Consider the following 20,484-nt stretch of genomic DNA (forward strand, 5'->3'; position numbering starts at 1 on the left):
AAAAGACTGCACGATTACGACATTATAATCGTGCAGTCATTTGTCTGTCTTTGATGGAGTCGTTCAGTGTAGGCACATCAATCATCTGAAACACGTTGAACCTGACTATACGAATTGGTGTGTTTATTTTGTTTTACTTTTTATAATTGGACTTTAAAATTTACATTTGTTCATAACCGTGGGACTTTTAAATACTGCAATTTCATAAAAATCATTCAAATGGCTACAAATATATAGGAAGAAGGAAGATTGTAAACAATAATCATGTGCTTTCAGATCAATTTATAGTAGTAAGATAAAAGGGATTTATTTATATGTATACAGTATCACTCTCAATATCACACCATAATATATATGCATACATATAGTGCACTCCGTAGTGAAAACAAAAATTATAGACATTATATATATATATATATATATAATTTTTTTTTTCTCTATATTCCTAGGACAGACCAAGGCAGCACTCCGGGACTTTAGATGCAAAAGATAGTTTACATGAAATAGACCAACGTTTCAGAGCCCACATGGTATATACCTTGATAAAAGAGCCGGGTGGGCTCTGAAACATTGGTCTATTTCATGTAAACTATCTTTTGGTCCCGAAGTACTGCCTCGGTCTGTCCTAGGACTGACTAAACATCTATTACTACACTACTCACTGGAAGGGCCACCTGGACATCTTTATACCTCCTTTGAACTGCGAGTGTCGATTGACCCTCGCACATTGTGTGTGTGTATATATATGTATGAGAAATAAATATATATATACATATATATAGCGAGAGCAAGCAATTTTTTTTTTTTACATGTAAATTAAACATATCTAAATAAATAAATCGAGTGTGCTCAATTTTTGCCAAAAAGCAATAAAGGGAATATCAAATCAAGCACCAGCACTCAAAGAAGTGGCTGCTTCATACATGCACTAGCTTCCAAACAGACTATTATACCCAAAAGTAGAAGAGCTTTAGGTATCACTCAACAGTGTGCATAACGGATACACACAATTTTATTGCCAAAGTGTTAGTGAAGATATATTTTTACTTTATATCAAATTTAAGTCTGCAAACATCTTGGAATATGTCTGTACTGTATCCCTGTAAAGCCCGAACCAAATGAGAACCGGCTCCATGATTTCGGACAGGCGCGTCCAATACAGTGTAGTGAAATCAGGTGATATTTCTGTGTTTGATAACGTAAACAGCACTATCAGAGTAATGAATGAAAGAACACTAAGTAAAATCCATGTGAATGGAGTGTTTAGAATGATCTTGGTGTGGTCTTCCTTATGAAAATGAATGTCAAATTTTGGTAGAGGTAACAGCTTAACTTTGCTAGTATTTACTTTCAATAACTTATCCTTTAATATTTGCCCAACCCTGGGGGAGATTTCAACAGCTTGAACGGGAAGTAATGGCTGTTTTTTCAAAGCTGTCATTCGTTGCTGTATGACATGGATAGTTTCCAGGTATGTGAGTGGGGATTCTTCCTCCTGAGCAGAACTGCTCAACGATATAAGGTCCAATTCTTCATCCTCGATTTGCTTCATTGCCTCTATTTGTGGAGCATATATATCAACTATTTGCTGGTTGAGATCATTAAGGGCGGCCAGAAAATGTTGCTTCTTCTCCTCAAATATTTCAATTAAATTATCAAAAAATATCACCACCTCCTTTTTATCTTCTTTAACAATATTCGTACAATTGGCCATTTGCTCCTCTAGTGCGCTAATTACTGAGGATACCCCTGTGCATTTTCCATCACGGAGGGCGGCTGATAGTTTAGAAGCCGTGTTTCGCTCTTTTGTGTAAGCACTTTCTGGATCATCGACCGCATGCCCTCGATGCTGTCCCACCGTAAGACACTGTCCACAAATTAGAGTTCTGTCTTTAAGACAATACATGTTTAGTTGATTGCTATGCTCTATGCAGGTTTTCATGCTGTTGTGGTGCTGGAGGTCGTTGCTAGACTTATATTTTTCAACAATAGCTTTTAATGCAAAGTTGACTGGCAGAGAATTAACTCCGGTGGAAACTTCTGTAATCCCCCTGCAGGCTGGACATTTAAGTTGCCCCAATGAGCGTCTCCACAAATAACTGTCTGACGACCGGTTTACATTTTCAAGGCAGTCTCTGCAAAAAGTATGCGAACATTGTAGAATTCGAGGATCATCAAACATGTTGAAGCAGATGGAGCAAGTCAGCTCTTCTTCTAAGTGATGCATTGCCTGCAACATAAGAGAAGTCGACATAATGAAAAAAACATCATATGTGATGTTTTAATATTTCTAACCTTTATTCCGTATTATTATTAAGCCATCATAACTTCAATTCCCAATGAACAGGAATTCTACTCAAAATATGTTTGTTACATCATGGCTGTTTTAAAAATATAAATGCCTGAGTAGCAACATCTCGCCACTACTGAAAAGTTCCTGAGAAACCAGAGAAATAAAAACTGATATAGAAGAGATCACAAATAGTTACTCAATTGGCAGAAACTGCACAGACGATAAGTGATGCTTCTGAAAGGTTTCACACATGGATGGATGGTATTTAACATATAGTTAAGTTGTGACATTTTCCAGTTATAACCACAAGTAATAATATATATTTCTAAATGTATCACATGGGTATGTAAATCAAAATATTTAGTTTTCAGAAGTTGTTGAGAGTACAATATGATGGACATTTATTTTATTGCAAATTCTTATTTATTCATATAAAGGTACTTTAAAGGTACAGTGTAGTTAGCTTTGAAAATATTGCATTATCCATAAATCAGAATATCCTCTTAAATACATAATGCTTTGTTTTTTTATTATTATTTTTTTAAAATCAAGCGAAACATCACATTCAACGGAAACCTCAAACACACCTACAGGCTATCCTCATTAACAAAACAAAAACATACAGGTTGAATCAATATATATGACCACAATGCCACACAGATAAATACATAAAATATTCAAAATTTGCAATGCCATAAGTTATCACGCTAGTGATAAGACACAATTACATCAAGTATATCTTACACCTAAAAAAGGCATCTGCCTGGCCTCTCCTCCGGAGAATCCTGCCCCAAATGTGGCATAATAGCGAAAGATCTTTACCATTGTATGTGTCATTGTGCCCATATCCAACACTTTAGGAAGGAGCTCTCTCATTATGTTCGCACTGACCTTGAATCATCCTACAACAACACACTGTGGTGGGTTATTCTGAGTCACATAGCAGACCAGCCTGAATGCCTAGGTTTGAGATAACAAAAGTAAGTTCTTACCATATCTCTTGTTATCTGTTTCTACGAAGTCCATAGGGTCCACAGGGTTGACCTTGGGGTCTAGCTGGATCTGGATCCACGGGCACCACGCGGTTAAAGCTTTGCTGCTCCCAGGATGCACTTGGGTCCGTCCTCCTCTATACCCCGCCCCCGAGCCACAGGTACCTCAGTTGGTAAGCAGCCAAGGCCGGAGGAGGAGACTAAACGGAGACGGAAGACTGGAACACACAAGAAACCATACTCACAGAAATGGGAGACGGAAAACCGGTGACCAGCCACATAGCCCATATGAAGCCAGGTGCGTCAGGGCTTCATATGCCAACCCTACTATTAGACCAAAAACAAGAGATATGGTAAGAACTTACCTTTGTTATATCTCTGTTTCTACGAAGTCCATAGGGTCCACAGGGTTGACCTTGGGGTATAGGTTGGGAACCAAATCCGGGCACCACGCAGTTAAAGCTTTTAGCTCCCAGGATGCACTTGGGTCCACTCTCCCTATAACCACACCCCCAAGCCAGAGGCACCCCAGTTTTTAAGTAGCCAAAGGCCGGAGGAGGAGAGAAAAAGAGAGAAAACTGGAACACTCAATAACCATACTCACAGAAATGGGAGACGGAAAATCGGTGACCAGCCACACAGCCCATATGAAGCCAGGTGCGTCAGGAGGGGCGCCCTGTGGACCCTATGGACTTCGTAGAAACAGAGATAACAAAGGTAAGTTCTTACCATATCTCTTGTTTTCTACTTCAGGGTCCATAGGGGGATCACAGGGTTGACCTTGGGGATGTCCCAAAGCAGTTCAACTAAGGGCGTGGACGCTCCTGTGCTGAAAGGAGTACCCGGCGCCCAAAGGATGCATCCTGAGAGGCGAAGGTGTCAAACGCATAAAACCTCAAAAATGTCTGAATTGAAGACCAAGTGGCCGCCTTACACAGCTGAACAGCAGAAGCGCCACGTCTAGCAGCCCAAGAGGGACCCACAGAACGAGTGGCATGAGCCTTAACAGAGGCTGGCACAGGCAAACCTTCCCGTGCATAAGCCTCACAAATAACGGAACGAAGCCAACGGGCTAACGTTTGTTTGTTGGCAGGCCAACCCCTCTTGTGAAAACCGAAGAGGGCAAATAAAGAATCAGTCTTCCTAACCGAAGCAGTCCGGTCCACATCTAAGGAAGCCTCACCAGCAGAAATATCAGGTGACTGAAACGCTGGCACAACAAGTTCCTGATTAATGTGAAACTTTGAGACCACTTTGGGCAAAAACTCAGGAGTGCGGAGCACCGCTCTGTCCTGGTGAAAAATCAGAAAAGGAGGGTGACAGGAAAGTGCCCCCAATTCTGACACCCACCTGGCAGAAGCAATCGCCAGGAGAAAAACGGTCTTAAAACGTCAGCCACTTGAGTTCCACTGACTCAAGAGGCTCAAAAGGGGGACCCTGCAGGACCCGTAGCACCACCGCCAAGTCCCAAGGAGCCACAGGAGGCATGAAGGGAGGCTGGATCCTGAGAACACCCTGGAAAAAGGTGTGAAAATCTGGCAGTGTAGCAATCCGTCGAACCACACGGACAAAGCGGACACATGAACCTTCAGGAAGGCAAGGCATAAGCCGAGGTCCAAACCTGATTGAAGAAATTCCAAGATCCTAGAAACTCGGAACACCTGAGGATCATAGCTTCACTGAAAGTAAGTGCGCCACACCCTGTGGTAAATCCGTGCGGAAGCAGGCTTGCGTGTCCTGAGCATGGTACCAATAACCAAACTGGAGAAGCCCCGCGACCTCAAGACTGCTGTCTCAAGAGCCACGCCGTCAAAGACAGCCGACCCAGATCCGGTTAAAGGCAGGGCCCCTGAGACAACAGGTCCCGATGCTGAGGAAGAAGGTACGGAGCGTCGATGGAGAGGCTCCTCAGATCAGAGTACCAAGGACGTCTGGGCCACGCCGGAGCCACCAGCACGAGCGTGCCGCCGTCCTGCTTGAATTTCCGCAGGACCCGAGGAAGTAGGGATATCGGGAGGAAACAGGTACGCCAGGTGAAACGTCCATTTCACCTACAGCGCGTCTACCAGACAGGCGCCTGCGTTTCTTGTCCTTGACCCGTAAACAGGCAACTTGTGATTGTGACAGGAGGCCATCAAGTCCAGCTCCGGCAGCCCCCATCTGTCCACGAGTAGCTGAAACACCTCTGGGTGAAGCGACCATTCCCCGGGATGCACGTCGCGATGGCTGAGGAAGTCCGCCTCCCAATTGAGGACTCCGGGAATGAAGACTGCCGAGATCGCTGGAATGTGATACTCCGCCCAAGCAAGAATGCGAGACACCTCCGACATCGCTGCCCGACTGCGAGTTCCTCCTTGGTGGTTGATATACGCCACCATGGTGGCGTTGTCGGACTGCACCTAAACCGCCCTTCCGTGAAGAGCGGGGCCGGACGACTGCAGGGCCCTGTATACTGCCCGCAGTTCCAGGATGTTGATGGGGAGAAGTGCTTCTTCCGCAGACCAACGACCCTGAAGCGACAATGAGCCGGTCACTGCCCCCCAACCCCAGAGACTGGCATCCGTCGTGAGCAGGACCCAGTCCGGGATCCAAAAGGGGTGCCCCTCGACCAGATGAGCTGTCTGAAGCCACCAAGCCAAAGACCGCCGAACCTCCAGGGACAACACCAGCGTCTGAGAGCAGATCCAGTGAGGTAACCCGTGCAGGGGCCGGGAATGAAACTGGGCAAATTCCACCATGTCGAACCCGAAAGGACCGAAAGGCAGAGCTCCGTACCTTGGTAGGTGGAGAAGCCGAAGGGAGGAAGGCTGATTTAGACTTAGCCAGAGTATCCACTATTTTGTCCAAGTCTGGACCAAAAAGCAACTCTCCATTAAAAGGTAAGGCCTCCAGGCCCTTTTTGGAGTCTGCGTCAGCTCTCCAAGACCTCAGCCACAAGGACCGACGCGCCGACACAGCTGCAGCCGACACCCTAGAGGTCAGCAGGCTTGCATCCAACGATGCTTCCCCAATATAGGAAGCCGCATCCCTCATTTGTCCTATCAACGCTCTCTGGATCTCCGGAGCATCATCCGGAAAGGTATCCTCCAAAGCGTTGGCCCAGCTCTCGATGGCCTTAACCACCCAAGAGATGGCCATGACGGACGGGCCACCGCCCCTGAGAGAAAGTAGATAGACTTTAAACAAGTCTCCACTTTCCTGTCCGTGGGATCTTTCAGGGAGGAGATCGACGGCAAAGGCAACGTAGCGCTTTTAATTAAGCGGGTGACATGGGAGTCCACCGCAGGCGGAGTTTCCCATTTCCTGCAATGAGCCTAAGGAAAAGGATAGTTTGAAGCCAACCGTTTCTGTGGTTGGAATCTCTTGCTGGGCAACTGCCAGTCCCCCGCCATATGATCCGTCAACTGGACGGACAGGGGAAAAACAGTCGAAGCTACTTTGGCCTTTTTAAAAATAGGGTACTTCGACCTGGGAGCCGGCGCATCCTCCTCTATATGAAGGATGGCCCGCACCGCCCTAACCAATGCCGGCACATTAATGGAGGACTTAGCCTCCACCTCCTGGGCCCCGGCATCCGAGTCAAGAGTCTTCATGGATCTCCCCGTCATTTGAAGACACGTCCGTGTCCATGAACTGCGCCGCCAGTGAAGCCGAAACGGGTCGTTTGGACGCCTTTGGGGGCAAATCACTGTGCAACATAGATTGAAAAGCCGATGATGAAGCCGCCAGGCTCTGAACAGAGCTGGAGAGGACATCCACCCAGAGAGGGGGTGCCGTTTGAGGATACCCCTGAAAGGGTACCATCGACTGCTGCGGCACCGTGGGAGATTGCACGTATACAGGCAATCTCGCATAAGGACCCACAGTCTGAGACCCGGGAGGAGACTGCACCAGACGCGTCACACCCGGGGAACGGGGGATGGTAGGCTTGGGCAATGCCCTAGAAGGGACCGCAGTCGGGACCGCAAGCTGGTCCGCAATCGACGCCAGCACTTGCGTAAACATCGCCCAGGGAGGATCCTGCGCCACCGGGGGTTTAGAGGGACCAGGTACCAGCTGGCACCGCCCGCACAGACCGTCCTGAGACAAATCCGCCCTGTCAAGCCCTGCCGAACAGCGTCGGCAGGAAAACAACACAGGAGCCACGGAGCGCTCATTCTCCTCATCAGACATGACACAAACTTTTGCAATAACAATGTATCACCGAAACGAGGTAAGGCGTATAACACCTGCGCACTCCCAAGTATGCAACACAAGCAGCCCACAATATGGTACTGAGTAGCACACCGCTGTATGTGACGGACCTCACAAATACGTAGATCTATATAAGCGAGGTACACAGAAAGAACACCCCTCCCCCACGCACCTGCGGGCCGTAGGAGAAGGAAAGGGATAGGTATAAGCTGACAGTAAGTAGAAATAAGCACAGACAGGCAGCACTAGCAAAAGTCACATACCATGCAGAGAAGTTAGTACTCACTGTACCTTCAGCTACAATCAACCTCCCAGATTCAGTGTCTGGGAGGGCTATAGCGCTGCGAACACTGTCTTTTGAAGGGGGAGAGGTACGCAGGGGGACCGGTCCACTGTATACAGTTTGGGAGCTCTGCGATGCTGCGTGGAGAAGATGGCCGCCGGAGAGCTCTGAGGAGGAGTGGCCAGGAGATAACAGCCCAGCGACGCCAGCACACATGAGAGAAGGCGCGCTGGGCTGAGGGGAGGAGCCGCTCAAGCAGGGAAGGCTGCCTTCCCTGCTAGTAATAAACCCCCAGGGAAGCCGGTTCCCCGCCGGTACCAACACCCTGGTGGTCCAGCGGTCACGCGGGGTATGCCACAGAGGGGGGAGCCCGCCGCCGGTCTGTCCCCAGAGACCGGCGGCTAAAGACTGCCTTTTTCCCCCGCGTGCAGCGCGGCTTACCTGGCCCTGTGTGTCCGGCAGCAGTCCTTGGGAGATCCTGGAGCCACGCTAGTACTGACTCCGGGGTCCCGCTGCGATCCCCAGATCAGTACTGGCGTCGCAGCGCCAGCGGGGCTGTTGGAGCGGCAGCGTGGACGTCCAGATGGACAGTCTGATGCTGCCGCTCTGAAAATAGTAAAAAAATAAAATAATAAAATCTTCTTTTAAAAATAAAAATAAAGCTTAGGGGCTGCTTATGCAGCCCCTCTGCCCAGGGTGACCCGACTCCGGCCGGGCACCAACTAAAACTGAGGTGCCTGTGGCTCGGGGTATAGAGGAGGACAGACCCAAGTGCATCCTGGGAGCAGCAAAGCTTTAACTGCGTGGTGCCCGTGGATCCAGATCCACCTATACCCCAAGGTCAACCCTGTGGACCCTGAAGTAGAAATATATATGTATATACATAAACATACATATACATCCACATGAACCCGGCACTCACAATTGGGGTAAAGTATACTTGCTACAGTGCCTTTCCAGAGTATTATAATCACTCCATACATCCAAAAAGCAGGACGGCACTCAGTAGTCTTACAGTCATTTTAAAACGGTCTTTTATTGGTCCAAAATTTCAGGGTTCCCCTCTTCGTCAGGTACAGCAGTACATAAGAACATAACATACAAACAGACATACAGGATATAAACTATGGTGATTAATTCAATAACACTCACCTGCAGCACACCGGTCACATACTCCTCTGGCAGTGCGCCCCGATCAGACGTCGCACCGCACATGGAGTCATCAACCGGCGTCTGCCTGTGATGTTTACATGAAGTACATGTTGCTTAGCAGCAAGCAACAACCGAAATCAGTATACCAAATGAATAAAACACATGTATTATCACTAATCATGTACATAAACATAAAAACTGAGCTGAACAAATAAATATAGTACAGTAAATAAAAACACCAATATCCCAACACAGTGGCATCATGAATAGGCTGATCAACCAATAGTTAATAAATCAATCTGTAACATAATTGTCACATAAGTGCAAATATCATCAAATACCAGATATAATCATAGATTGAAGTTTAAAGAAAACATTGTAATCCCAGGGTCTCATTGAGATTCATTAAGATTTTATTTCTATTCCCACCTCTGGGTAAAGGAGGCACATGGGCTCTCTTACTGGTCAACGGTTTTCCCTCTCCTTCTGTGTGAGGGTATAAGTGGCAGATAACATCTATCCTTCTGTACTGGGGCAGGTTTACTAAAAGTTGTTTTAGGCTGTTTATGTATTGATTTGTATTGTAAATTGTTTTATATATTTTTACCTCTGTTGATATACCAAGAACACAATATTCAGGTATAAGAATTATGGGCTGCCATAGGGCATTTTATTTTATGAATAATATCCAAAACATAAACAAGGGTGATTTGAAGAGTAACTAGAAGGTTGTGTTTGACCAACAGCTAATATTGCAATAAATCCCCCTAAGTGGTGGAAACTTCTCCAATTCAATTAATATTCAAGGTTGTAGCGCACCAAAGGTACCCCCTCTTTTCCATATTATATTTATATTCGATTACTGATGTAAGATTTCTCCTGGGCACACAATTGATGTGGATTTGAAGCTACATTTGGAGCTTCAGTCTTTTCATGAATTTGTGGTGCAATTGTCTCATTCTGACACTGTATTCTTGTCCACGTTTTTGGGACATTGTTCTTTGTATGAATCTGTGGAGTAATTTGTCCAATTTTGATTGTACCCCTGAAGAAGTCCCATGCTGGGGATGAAAAGCGTAGGATCTGTCTTGGTACCAAAATCCATCCGCCACCAGTGAGGTTTTCAACCATAGAGCTCACACCCTTTGGGGTGATGGTGTGAAGTTACATCTGCCCCACATAGGCGTTGGGTATTGGTCACCATTTTATTGGACGTAAGCAAATTAAAATTTTTGAAAAACTTTATCAAAAATAAACAAATTGGTATTTTACTAACAAGAGGCCTTTCGGACGTTTTTCGGGTGATTTTTTTGGTGAATGGGTCCAATTCCAGGAAGTTTCATTTAATCCATTGATGGAGTATTCCCGGAACTAACACAAGAAGACTCCACCCAAGCAACTGGGTCTGCAGTTATATATCTGCAGACCCAGTTGTAAAATTGTTTGTAAATATATATATATATATATATATATATATATAATCAGGAAGCGCAATACTAGACACTCAAGAAGTGTGCAAATCACTGGCCCAACAATATGGCACAGTGCAGCACACAACTGTATATGACAGACCTCACAAATACTTGAGTCTATATATGTGATATCAAAGAATCTCCCCAAATACACCTATTCAAGGCTGTAGAAAAGGAATGGAATAGATATAAACTAACAGAATCGGAAAAAAGACACGGACAGTCAGCGCTAGCATAAGTCACATACAATGCAGATAGAAACCATAAACTGCAAATTGGCACTACAAATCAACTGCCCAGATTCAGTGTCTGGGAAGGCTATAGTTCTGTATACACTAACCCCAGGAGAGAGGTATACAGGGGGACTGGTCTGCACGCTGTCCGGAGAGATCTGCCATGCACCATAGAGAAAATGGCCGCCGGAGACCTCAGAGGGGGCATGGCCGTAGCAGGAGAGAAGCTCAGCAAAGCCAGACCTTAGCGGAAAATGCGCTGCGCTGAGGGGAAGAGCCACTAAACAGGGAAGGCTGCCTCCCCTGGCCGGCAATTAACCCCCGGGACGCTGGCTCCCACATCAACTTGAAGTCCTATGGAAACAGTCTGTCGCTGCCCGCTCTGAAGAGTTAAAAGAAAAAAAAAAAAAACTAACAACTCATAACAATAAAATAGCTTTGGGGCTGCTAATCAGCCCCCCTGCTCAAAACAGTGACCCGACTGGAACAGAGGTGCCTCTGGCTCGGTGTATAGGAGGAGGATGGTTCAAGTGCATCCTGCGAGCAAAGCTTTTAACTGCGTGGTGCACAGGATCCAGATCCAGCTATACCCCAGGTCTCACTGTGGAGCCTATGGACCCTGAAGAAGAAAAAATCTTAATGAAAAAAGGAGAGCAAATGGATATTTACTCTGGATACCATCGCTCCCAGGGTTCTCAATAAGCGCCACCCCACTCCTTTATATTAGACTCTGGGATTACAATGTTTTCTTTAAACTTCAATCTATGATGTTACCTGGTATTGGATGATATTTTCACTTTTGTGACAATTATGTTACAGATTGATTTATTAACTATTGGTTGATTAGCCTATTCATGATGCCACTGTGTTGTTGGGATATTTTTTATTTACTGTGCTAAATTATTTGCTCAGCTCAGTTTTTATATGTTTATGTACAGGATTAATTAGTGATAATACATGTGTTTTATTCATTTGGTATACTGATAAATTTTGGTTGTTGCTAAGCAACATGTACTTCATGTAAACATCACAGGCAGGCGCCAGTTGATGACTCCATGTGCTGTGTGACCGCTGATTGGGACGCGTTGCCCGGGAGGTCTGAGGCTAGCGTGATACAGACGCTGGCTGATGACGTCACGTGCGGTGCAATGTCTGATCAGGGCGCCCTGCCCAGGGAGTCTGAGAAAGGCATGCTGCAGGTGAGCGTTATTGAATTAATCACCATAGGTATACATGCCTGTTTGTATTTTATGTACTGCTGTCCCTGACGAAGGTGGGAACCCCCGAAACGCTGGACCAATAAAAGACAGTTTTAAAATGACTAAGACTACAGAGTGCCGTCCTGCTCTGTGGGAGATTGGATATATATCTCCTGGAAGGAAGCACTCGCCAATACATTAATAATCAATATTTAATAAATCCAAATATAACGTCACAATCTGCAATCAATGTATGTAATTGTAATCCATAGTCCACCAAACAAAGTGTGTTGTCAACATTTTGGTTCATTCGTGAACCTTTTTCAAGACTGGCGAAGAAAAATGCATTATGTACACGAAGCACCAAAATGTTTCACACACGTGCTATTGGCGTTTTTTTGTCTGCCCAGGTCCGTGACGAGGGGGGTGAGCAGTGTTTTCACTGCATTAGATGTAATGTGCTTCGTGTACAAATGCATTTTTCTTCGACCCACCATAGTACACAGCTTTGCAATCACTCTTTTCGATGCAATGCTTCGTTCGACTTAACTTCCTATAAGAAGTCCTGACCACAGTGCCGATACGCGCATACACACCTATACAATCATACTTGCAACCTTCTGTCCCAGCTGCCAAAATATTGAAAAAAAAATGGATTCTAGCACCCACAGAGGCAGCGCTGCTTCTGGTGTAGAATTGCAAGAACAGTGGAAGGTGCATACACACTGCATTTTTGGTCCGATATGGTCTGGTTGACTAATATTAATATTAAACAGTACACAAGGTGCGATTCTTCGATTTGACCAGTTTTCATGCGACAAAACATGATCGAAAGTGCATACACACTCTTGTGATATCGAAAGAATGGCACAACGATTGTATAGGTGTGTACCCAGCATTACTTGTAATTGTGTTGGTTGACTCTTGCTTCCTAGTGTTACTAAACATGGAAATATGTACAGGTTATTTTACTTCTATTTCCTGAGTTTGTGCTATTCTCTATAGTATACTGTACAGGTAAATAACTTAAGACAAAAAAACAGCTACTCAAGACGATATACTGTAGCAGTATATTTTACTGTGGGTGTACATTATACAAATATAACAGATGTGTGCAGAGGTCAATGATATGTGATAATGTAACAAATGCTGTAAATTGTAAGAATAGTATATATGGAGTTCTATTACCATATAAATGCATAAGGCCCCGTGTGAAGGGGGATTTAGAACATTCATAATAACTTACAAAAGGTTGTGTAATACTTCTTATAATGCATATATTTTCCTAAGGAACACTAAAGTGATGATATAATGGACTCCTCGCCTAATTATAAGCAATGCAATCAGAACTCGCCATTTATGCAGATATTTGCAGGCATTTATATATGTACATTCAGCACTTGTGCATTACATTGTCTAGTATGTATTATATTAAGTATAGGTCAGTGCCACAAATACAGATACAAAGGCAACCATAGAGAGAAATTGTTAATAAAAATTAATTTTAAAGCAATGAGGTACGTTTGTAAAAAATTGAAAATTTATTAATTCTAAATAGTAAAATCAATGTTACCATATAGCAAACATATTAAGCACAAAATAATAATAATAAAAGAGGGTAGCCCAAAAGTCACTGGAATGTAATGTGAACAAGAGACTCAAGCTGGCCACACATCTAAAGATTATCTGTCCAACCAGCCAACTAGTTGATTGGTTGGTATGAAAATCTGGTAAGGTATGAAAGCAAATGACAATCAGCAATTTGCTCCCAAACGCCGGAACATGGACAAAAACTGGTTGAACAAATTGTTTCGATCAAACATTTAGCAAACTTGTCTGACGACCATTTTCATCTGTTTTATGGCATTCAGGAGCAAATTGCTGATCATCATTTACTCCCATACATTACCAGATTTTCATTCCAACAGATAATCTTTAGATGTGTGACCAGCCATAGGATGTTACAGGTTGAGTATCCCATATCCATATATTCCGAAATACGGAATATTCCGAAATACGGAATATTTTTAGCATGACTGAGATAGTGAAAACTTTGATTTTTGATGGTTTGATGAACACAAACTTTGTTTAAGGCACAAAATTATTAAAAATAAAGTATAAATTGACCTATAGGCTGTGTGTATAAGGTCTATATGACACATAAATAAATTTCATGTATGTACACAAACTTTGTTAGAACCACAAAATTATTAAAAATATTGTATAAAATTACCTTCAGGCTGTGTGTATAAGGTGTATATAACACATAAATGCATTCAGTGTTTAGATTTGGGCCCTATACCTAAGACATTTTAATATGGTATGCAATTATTCCAAAATACGGAATATTCCGATATCCAAAATACCCCTGGTCCCAAGCATTTTGGATATGGGAGACTCAACCTGTACTTGTATCCAATGTGTAACACACAATCAATATTCCTTTGCAATGAAAGAGGTAAGAAAGTCTCTTGTAAATTCCATACCAAATCACGACCCTTGAAATAATAATAGGTGCTCCGTGGGCCGAACTGAAACTTAGGGAGTTAATGACAGGTGAGGCTGCCGGAGGGAGCTTGCATGTATTGCGGTGACTATTGTGCAGCCGCTTGTAGAATGTAGTCCCGTTCTCACCTCGGCTTGTGTCCTCCAAATACTCGGTGATGTGAAGAGAGCCGCGGTCACGGTGGCTGGCAGGTGCAGCTCTACCCACTTATACCCCTTTTATACCGGAGCTAAAACACGGGTTTTTGAAGGGTTAACCCGGGCAGCTCCCTGGTGTAAAAGGGGAGAGAGTTGGATCGCCGGGTCGAGTGACCGGGCAATCCAACCCAGGTAACTAGCAGGGTTTAACACGGGCGTAGCCCATGAAACCCTGCTGTGAGAACAGCGCACTCTGGGTCACGATGACCTGGAGTGCGCTGCTAGCCGGCCGACTGGTCCAGCTTCAGTGGCGCTTGGAGATGACGTCATCTCCAAGCGACCACTTTCACTCCGCAAAAGCCGGGTCTATGCAGACCCGACTGCGGTGTGAGCGGCGCTGACTCGGGAATATCCCAAGTCGGCGCCGGCAAAATTCCGGGTCTGATCCGGATAGGAACTTTGTTCCAACTCGGGGTCAGACCCGGAATTTAGGTGGAAAAGGGGTATAACTGGGGAAATGATGGAATGCCGCTCAATGTTATGTGTATGATGGGGTAGCCGGGTTGGTAAAATGGGATTCTCCTGGGTTGTAGAAAGGGTGTGCAGTCGGGCTCCTTATTGAGGAGGCAAATTGAAACCAAGCACCTACGCATTTCAACTTCTGACTGAAGTCTTTTTCAAGGTGAGTATGATGTTCAAATCCTTTTGGCTTTATAAAGGCAGATTAATTGTTTCATTCTATACAGCTGTTTAACAAACATGACCCCACTGATTAATTGATTATTTAGTGAAACAACGAGGAAAACAGTAACAGAATTAGGAGGAGACTCTTTAAATATATTGCACAAGCGTGTAAATACTTATGCACAAAACAATTATTAAAATGCAAGTCAACGTAAAATATTTATAGAGAAGAACTATTATTTCTAAATAAGCAGTAAAACCTCAATTTTTCTAAAACGAGCAATTTTTCAGAGGCAATGCTCTGATCTAAAAGAGGATCAATATTTTAAAATGTCTTATCATATAAAGTTATATAAAGTTTCAGTTCGGCCCACAGAGCCCCTTCTATTATTTCAAGGGCCGTGATTTGGTATGGAATTTACAAGAGACTTTCTTACCTCTTTCATTGCAAAGGAATATTGATTGTGTTACACATTGGATACAAGTAACATCCTAAGTCTCTTGTTCACATTACATTCCAGTCACTTTTGGGCTACCCTCTTTTATTATGATTATTTTGTGCTTAATATGTTTGCTATATGGTAACATTGATTTTACTATTTAGAATTAATAAATTTACAATTTTATACAAACGTAACTCATTACTTTAAAATTAATTTTTATTAACACTTGTTCTCTCTATGGCTGCCTTTGTATCATTATTCATGTCTTGTTTTTAATAAGGCTGACTCCCTCATTCAACCGTATAGAGATTGATAAGTAATTGTAACTGCAGCGCCTGAATTTTTCTGTTTAGTGCCACAAATATGTCAGGCTTCTTTACCTGGGTGAGAACTAGGAAACTGAATACTGGCTCCACCGAGTACAATTGTGCAAAATCTAAGGGACCCCTTGACATTATTATTAATACTGCATATATCAATGCTGAGAACTCTCTGTATGTGAACAGTTATTAATGTTTTTTACCAATGTCCTGCATTCTGCTTTTTATTGCTCATTAACATGTATTGAATACTTTAAATTACTATATATTTTTGTAATTGTTTGGTTGATCATCAAAGTACTTTTATTTGTACTATTTGGCCGGTATCCACTATGACCGCTGTAACTAGGATGAATAATTTTATATAGTATTCAGATTTATTTAGCTTTAATCTTATATTAATAATTTAATTTAAATTGCTTCCAGCATAATTGGTGCCTACTACATTCCTTGTATTTACATATCAATCACAGCTGCTTACTCTTAAACAGAATGTTTGAGTGACTCACCAATAAAGGAGAGACCTCCCATACGACCAATAAAAGTCATGATGCAATCCAGAGATCCTGGCGCCGGGTTTCTGACGAGTGTCGGGATGCCCACGCCGGGTTTCTGACTAGTGTCGGGATGCCCACGCCGGGTTTCTGACTAGTGTCGGGATGCCCACGCCGGGTTTCTGACTAGTGTCGGGATGCCCGAGCCGGGTTTCTGAGCACCCGGCATCCCGACAGTCAGGATAATAACTACATCCCCAGAGAAGGCACCAGGGCTGGTTCTGAGTTAGATGTTGCCGTGTCCATGTGCACGGCTTCTGCAGGTGTAGCGTGTGTGGCTTTATGCTAATAAGACTAGAAGCTATGTACAAGCATGTGTCTGCATGTACAAGGACTAAGGGGGGTATTCAAAACCGGGAAAAAGATAAAATTGTGAGAGATAAAGTACTAACCAATCAGCTTCCACTTTACATTTTGCAGGCTGTGTTTAAAAAATGATAGTTAGGAGCTGATTGGTTGGTAATACATCTCTCTCTCCCAGCTTTGATAAATACCCTCTTAAGACACCCACTTTTTAGATGCAACAATTGGACACACCACTGAAACTTACATCAGCCCCATGCTAGGAGCAAAATCTCAGAGTATAGGTGCCCATACACGGTGCGATGTACAATGTAGGGCGACTGCCGATCCATCGGCAGACGGATCGAGCGGTCCCCGCTGACCGCATGATATGCCGGCTCCACCCTCCTCCATTTGAATGGGATCGTACATCGCATCCCAGATCAGATGGCTCTACAGGAAGATCTGGGGATGCGATATACGACCCAGCGGGAGCGCGCAGCACGATATCAGGTACGATATCGTGCACATACACGGCACGATCTAGTACCTATACTGTGCCGATCCGTCAGATTGGCACGTATATCGTGCAGTGTATGGGGGCCTTATGGCCTCCAATGTGAGCTCAGCAACACTCCATCTTGGTGCATCTGAATAGCCACCTCCAAGGCACACCCAAGCACATTACCCAGTCACTTTGGAAACTGTACGTCTCAATCACAGCTGCCTGTGGGACGCATGCGCTGTGAGAGATTTCCCACACCTTAACCCCTCGCGGGTACCTTTTCTAGATTACTTTTCCCTCATAGCTCCTGAAGCTGTGATTAAAGTCCACCTCTGGGAAATGACGCGTGTAGATAACCCCACTGATTGAAATACCTGGTGCGGGTAAATAACCGCGCGGTAAACTCAGCGGCTAATTGGATTCCCCTAAGTGTGGGTTAATACTGGTCTAATCAAAATTGTTAAGAACAAAATGCTGTATATAAAGTTCTTTTCTAATGTAGTGTTAGGTGGTTATATTGTATATGAAGTGATAATAGGAAAGTTTTCATAACTTTATGGCCCGTATTCAATTTGGAGCGAAAAGCCGGAATCGGCGAAAAAGTTTCGCCGATGACGTCATTTCGCCAGGCGGAAAAGTATCGCCGTATTCAATTTGAAAGACTTTCCGCCTAGGCGTAAAGTCAATGCAATGTAATAGGCGGAAAAGTTTCGCCTATGAATAGCAGGCGGAAAAAAGTGCAGAATTGGGGTTTTGGGCTGCAATGTTGCGGGAACCCCCGTGCAGCCTTCAGACAGTCCCCCAAAGGTAAACTGCATCAAAATTTTTTTACAAAAACCACTTAACACCCCCAAAAATCACTATAATTTTGGGGGTGAAAAAAAATGTTGGGGGACAAAGTTAAAAACTGGCGAACTAGACTCTAGGGGGGGTCCCCAAGTATGCCCCAGGTGTTTTTTTCATTGCAGGTGCTTGCGGAAGGTGGATTTTTCACGTTTTTTTAAAACTGAACTTTAGCAACTTTTAAATATGCTGTCCCCCATTTACAAGTACCCCAAATTTGCTGGGATAAGTTATTTTCTACTAAAAAACTCCTGAATACTATTCTGCACCACTTACACAAAAATGCTATTTAGCAGCTATTGAGCCAGTTTTAAAACACCAAATACCTTCAGCAAGCCAAATTCGGGGGTACCATAGCTAACCCCCATGTCAGAGCATCTTTTGGGGGGTGTCAGGCTGATTTCCCCAAATCTGACAGGACTTTCCACTTGTTTAAGTTTCGCCGGGTCCCGTTTTTGCGTACTTTCAAATTGAATACGGGGATGCCAGCGAAAAGTCCGGGAGGCGGAAAAGTATCGCGAGTCCGCTCAAATTGAATACGGCTCTATAAGTCAATATATTTGGATATAGTTTAATAGCCATAAATCTGCTGATGTAAACTAAACAGATGAATCAACTTTGTTGATATAAATACTTACAAAAGTATAAAGCATACAGATACCTAAATATAAAAAGTGTGCATTGTACTACAATTAATAACCAGTGTTAACAGATTTGTAACTGCTGTCTGTGCATTCATTTCTTAATTGCAGTGGAGAGAGGGGAAATCTCCCGAGACTAGAATAGAGAAGTAACAAGAATGTTACCTTTACAGGTTTGTATAACAAGGAACATAGAACGACACATATAAGTACTTTACAAATGGATCTGAAAGAAATGTACACTGATACATTAGCACATGCACTGTGCAGTACCTTTGTAACCGGGTTGCAGTGCAGAGGGTATAGAGGGTGCCGTGCCCTGCCATCCCCATGTTATTATTCTATTCTGTCCGGCGAGGAACACCCGGCCGTCATCATAACAGCAGAGACTTTACCTGTGTCTATAGCCGTCACTCAGCTCAGCAGTGTCCTTAGGGAGGAGGAGTCCGGTTGTTGGGCGCTTCTCTGCTGCTAGGCGGCGGGTAACAGATCGCTGCCTGCACTGGTGGTATCAGGCTGGGATATTGCACGCTGGCTGACGGCTAGTCTACTCTGTACAGTTGCTCTGTTGTAGATCGGATTCTGACACTGTCATGTGATAGACAGTGGGTAAAGCCAGTAGCAGCCGCCGTGGTTCGGCAGCGCGCATGCTCAGTCCATTCAAACATAGAGGAGGCGGCGAATAGCAAACTCTGATTTCAAAAGTAATCAGCCCGGAGCCGCCAGTCAGGATCCTCAGTCACACATGAGCTTATTTAAAAATATATATATATATAAAAAAAAAAAAAATACAACTGTGTAGATGGCGATGCTGCTGCACTGTGATAGGAAACACTTACCAGTGGTCATAATCATATACACGGACGGCATCATTCTTCTCATGTGCTCTTACTACAGTGAGGGAACCATGAGTTTAGTGCTCTGTTCTATAAGCACAAATGTGTACCCATCTCCCCAGCCAGCGAGGACCATCAGACGGGTGGGGCAGGTGCTGGATATGTTACACAGCCACATCATGTAACTGCCTCAGGAATACACAATAACAAATGTAGGGCTCCATTTATCAGCGAGTTTTATTTGTGTGTTTCCGTTAGTTTTTTTTTTTATTATTTATTTGTTACTGGTATTTATTAACTAATTGCTCACCGGCGAATGTTAGTGTAAATGGTGGGGTGCTAGCCGCAGTGTTTGTCAGTGCTTGTTAATGCTCACGAATGAAGCCGGCTAGTGTGTGGTCCTTATCTTGTGCATGCGCAGAATGTCTTGTGTTCCGACGCATGCGCCATGTATCCAGGGCCGGTTCTAGACATTGTGGAGCTCAGGGCGAAAGTTCCCAGTTGCGCACCCCCCCCCCCAAAAAAAAGAATCATTTTTTTAGATAACATATTACGCCACACACAGTAATGCCCTTTATAACACATTATGCCACATGCAGTAATGCCCTGTATAATACATTGTGCCACACACAGTAATTACCTTTATAATACATTATCCCCAATTCAAATTACACCACACAGTAGTCCCTTATGTTATGACACACAGTGGTGCCCCTTTTACATAATGCCAAAATTAGCGTCCCTAATACAATGCCCACAGTAGAAGTGCCCCTTATACAATGCCCACAGCAGTGGTGCCCCTTACACAATGGCCCCAGTAGTGGTGCCCCCCATGCAGTGCCCGCATTAGTAGTACCCCCAGTGGTAATGCCCCCTATAGTAGTTCCCCCAGTAGTAAAGGTCCACAGTAGTAAT

At 44.1% G+C, this 20,484-nt stretch overlaps 1 protein-coding gene across 3 annotated transcripts; it reads right to left on the reverse strand.

The window, feature by feature from the left end:
* Positions 1 to 579: 579 nt before the first annotated feature.
* On the reverse strand, positions 580 to 19,387 carry LOC148538682 (tripartite motif-containing protein 59-like). Of its 3 annotated transcripts, XM_088452297.1 has the most exons (3): positions 19,129 to 19,387; positions 3,286 to 3,503; positions 580 to 2,230 (listed from the first exon to the last, which is right to left on the reverse strand). In XM_088452297.1, the coding sequence occupies exons 2-3, from the start codon at positions 3,286 to 3,288 to the stop codon at positions 1,049 to 1,051; spliced, it is 1,185 nt and encodes a 394-aa protein (XP_088308423.1). In that variant the 5' UTR covers positions 3,289 to 3,503; positions 19,129 to 19,387; the 3' UTR covers positions 580 to 1,048. The 3 variants fall into 3 exon arrangements, with proteins under 3 accessions (XP_088308423.1, XP_088308424.1, XP_088308425.1); XM_088452298.1 differs by lacking the exon at positions 3,286 to 3,503; XM_088452299.1 differs by lacking the exons at positions 3,286 to 3,503; positions 19,129 to 19,387 and adding an exon at positions 19,007 to 19,106.
* Positions 19,388 to 20,484: the final 1,097 nt, after the last annotated feature.

Source organism: Taudactylus pleione, unplaced genomic scaffold, assembly GCF_031769625.1.
Source record: "Taudactylus pleione unplaced genomic scaffold, aTauple2 ptg000037l, whole genome shotgun sequence".
Lineage (NCBI taxonomy): Eukaryota > Metazoa > Chordata > Amphibia > Anura > Myobatrachidae > Taudactylus > Taudactylus pleione.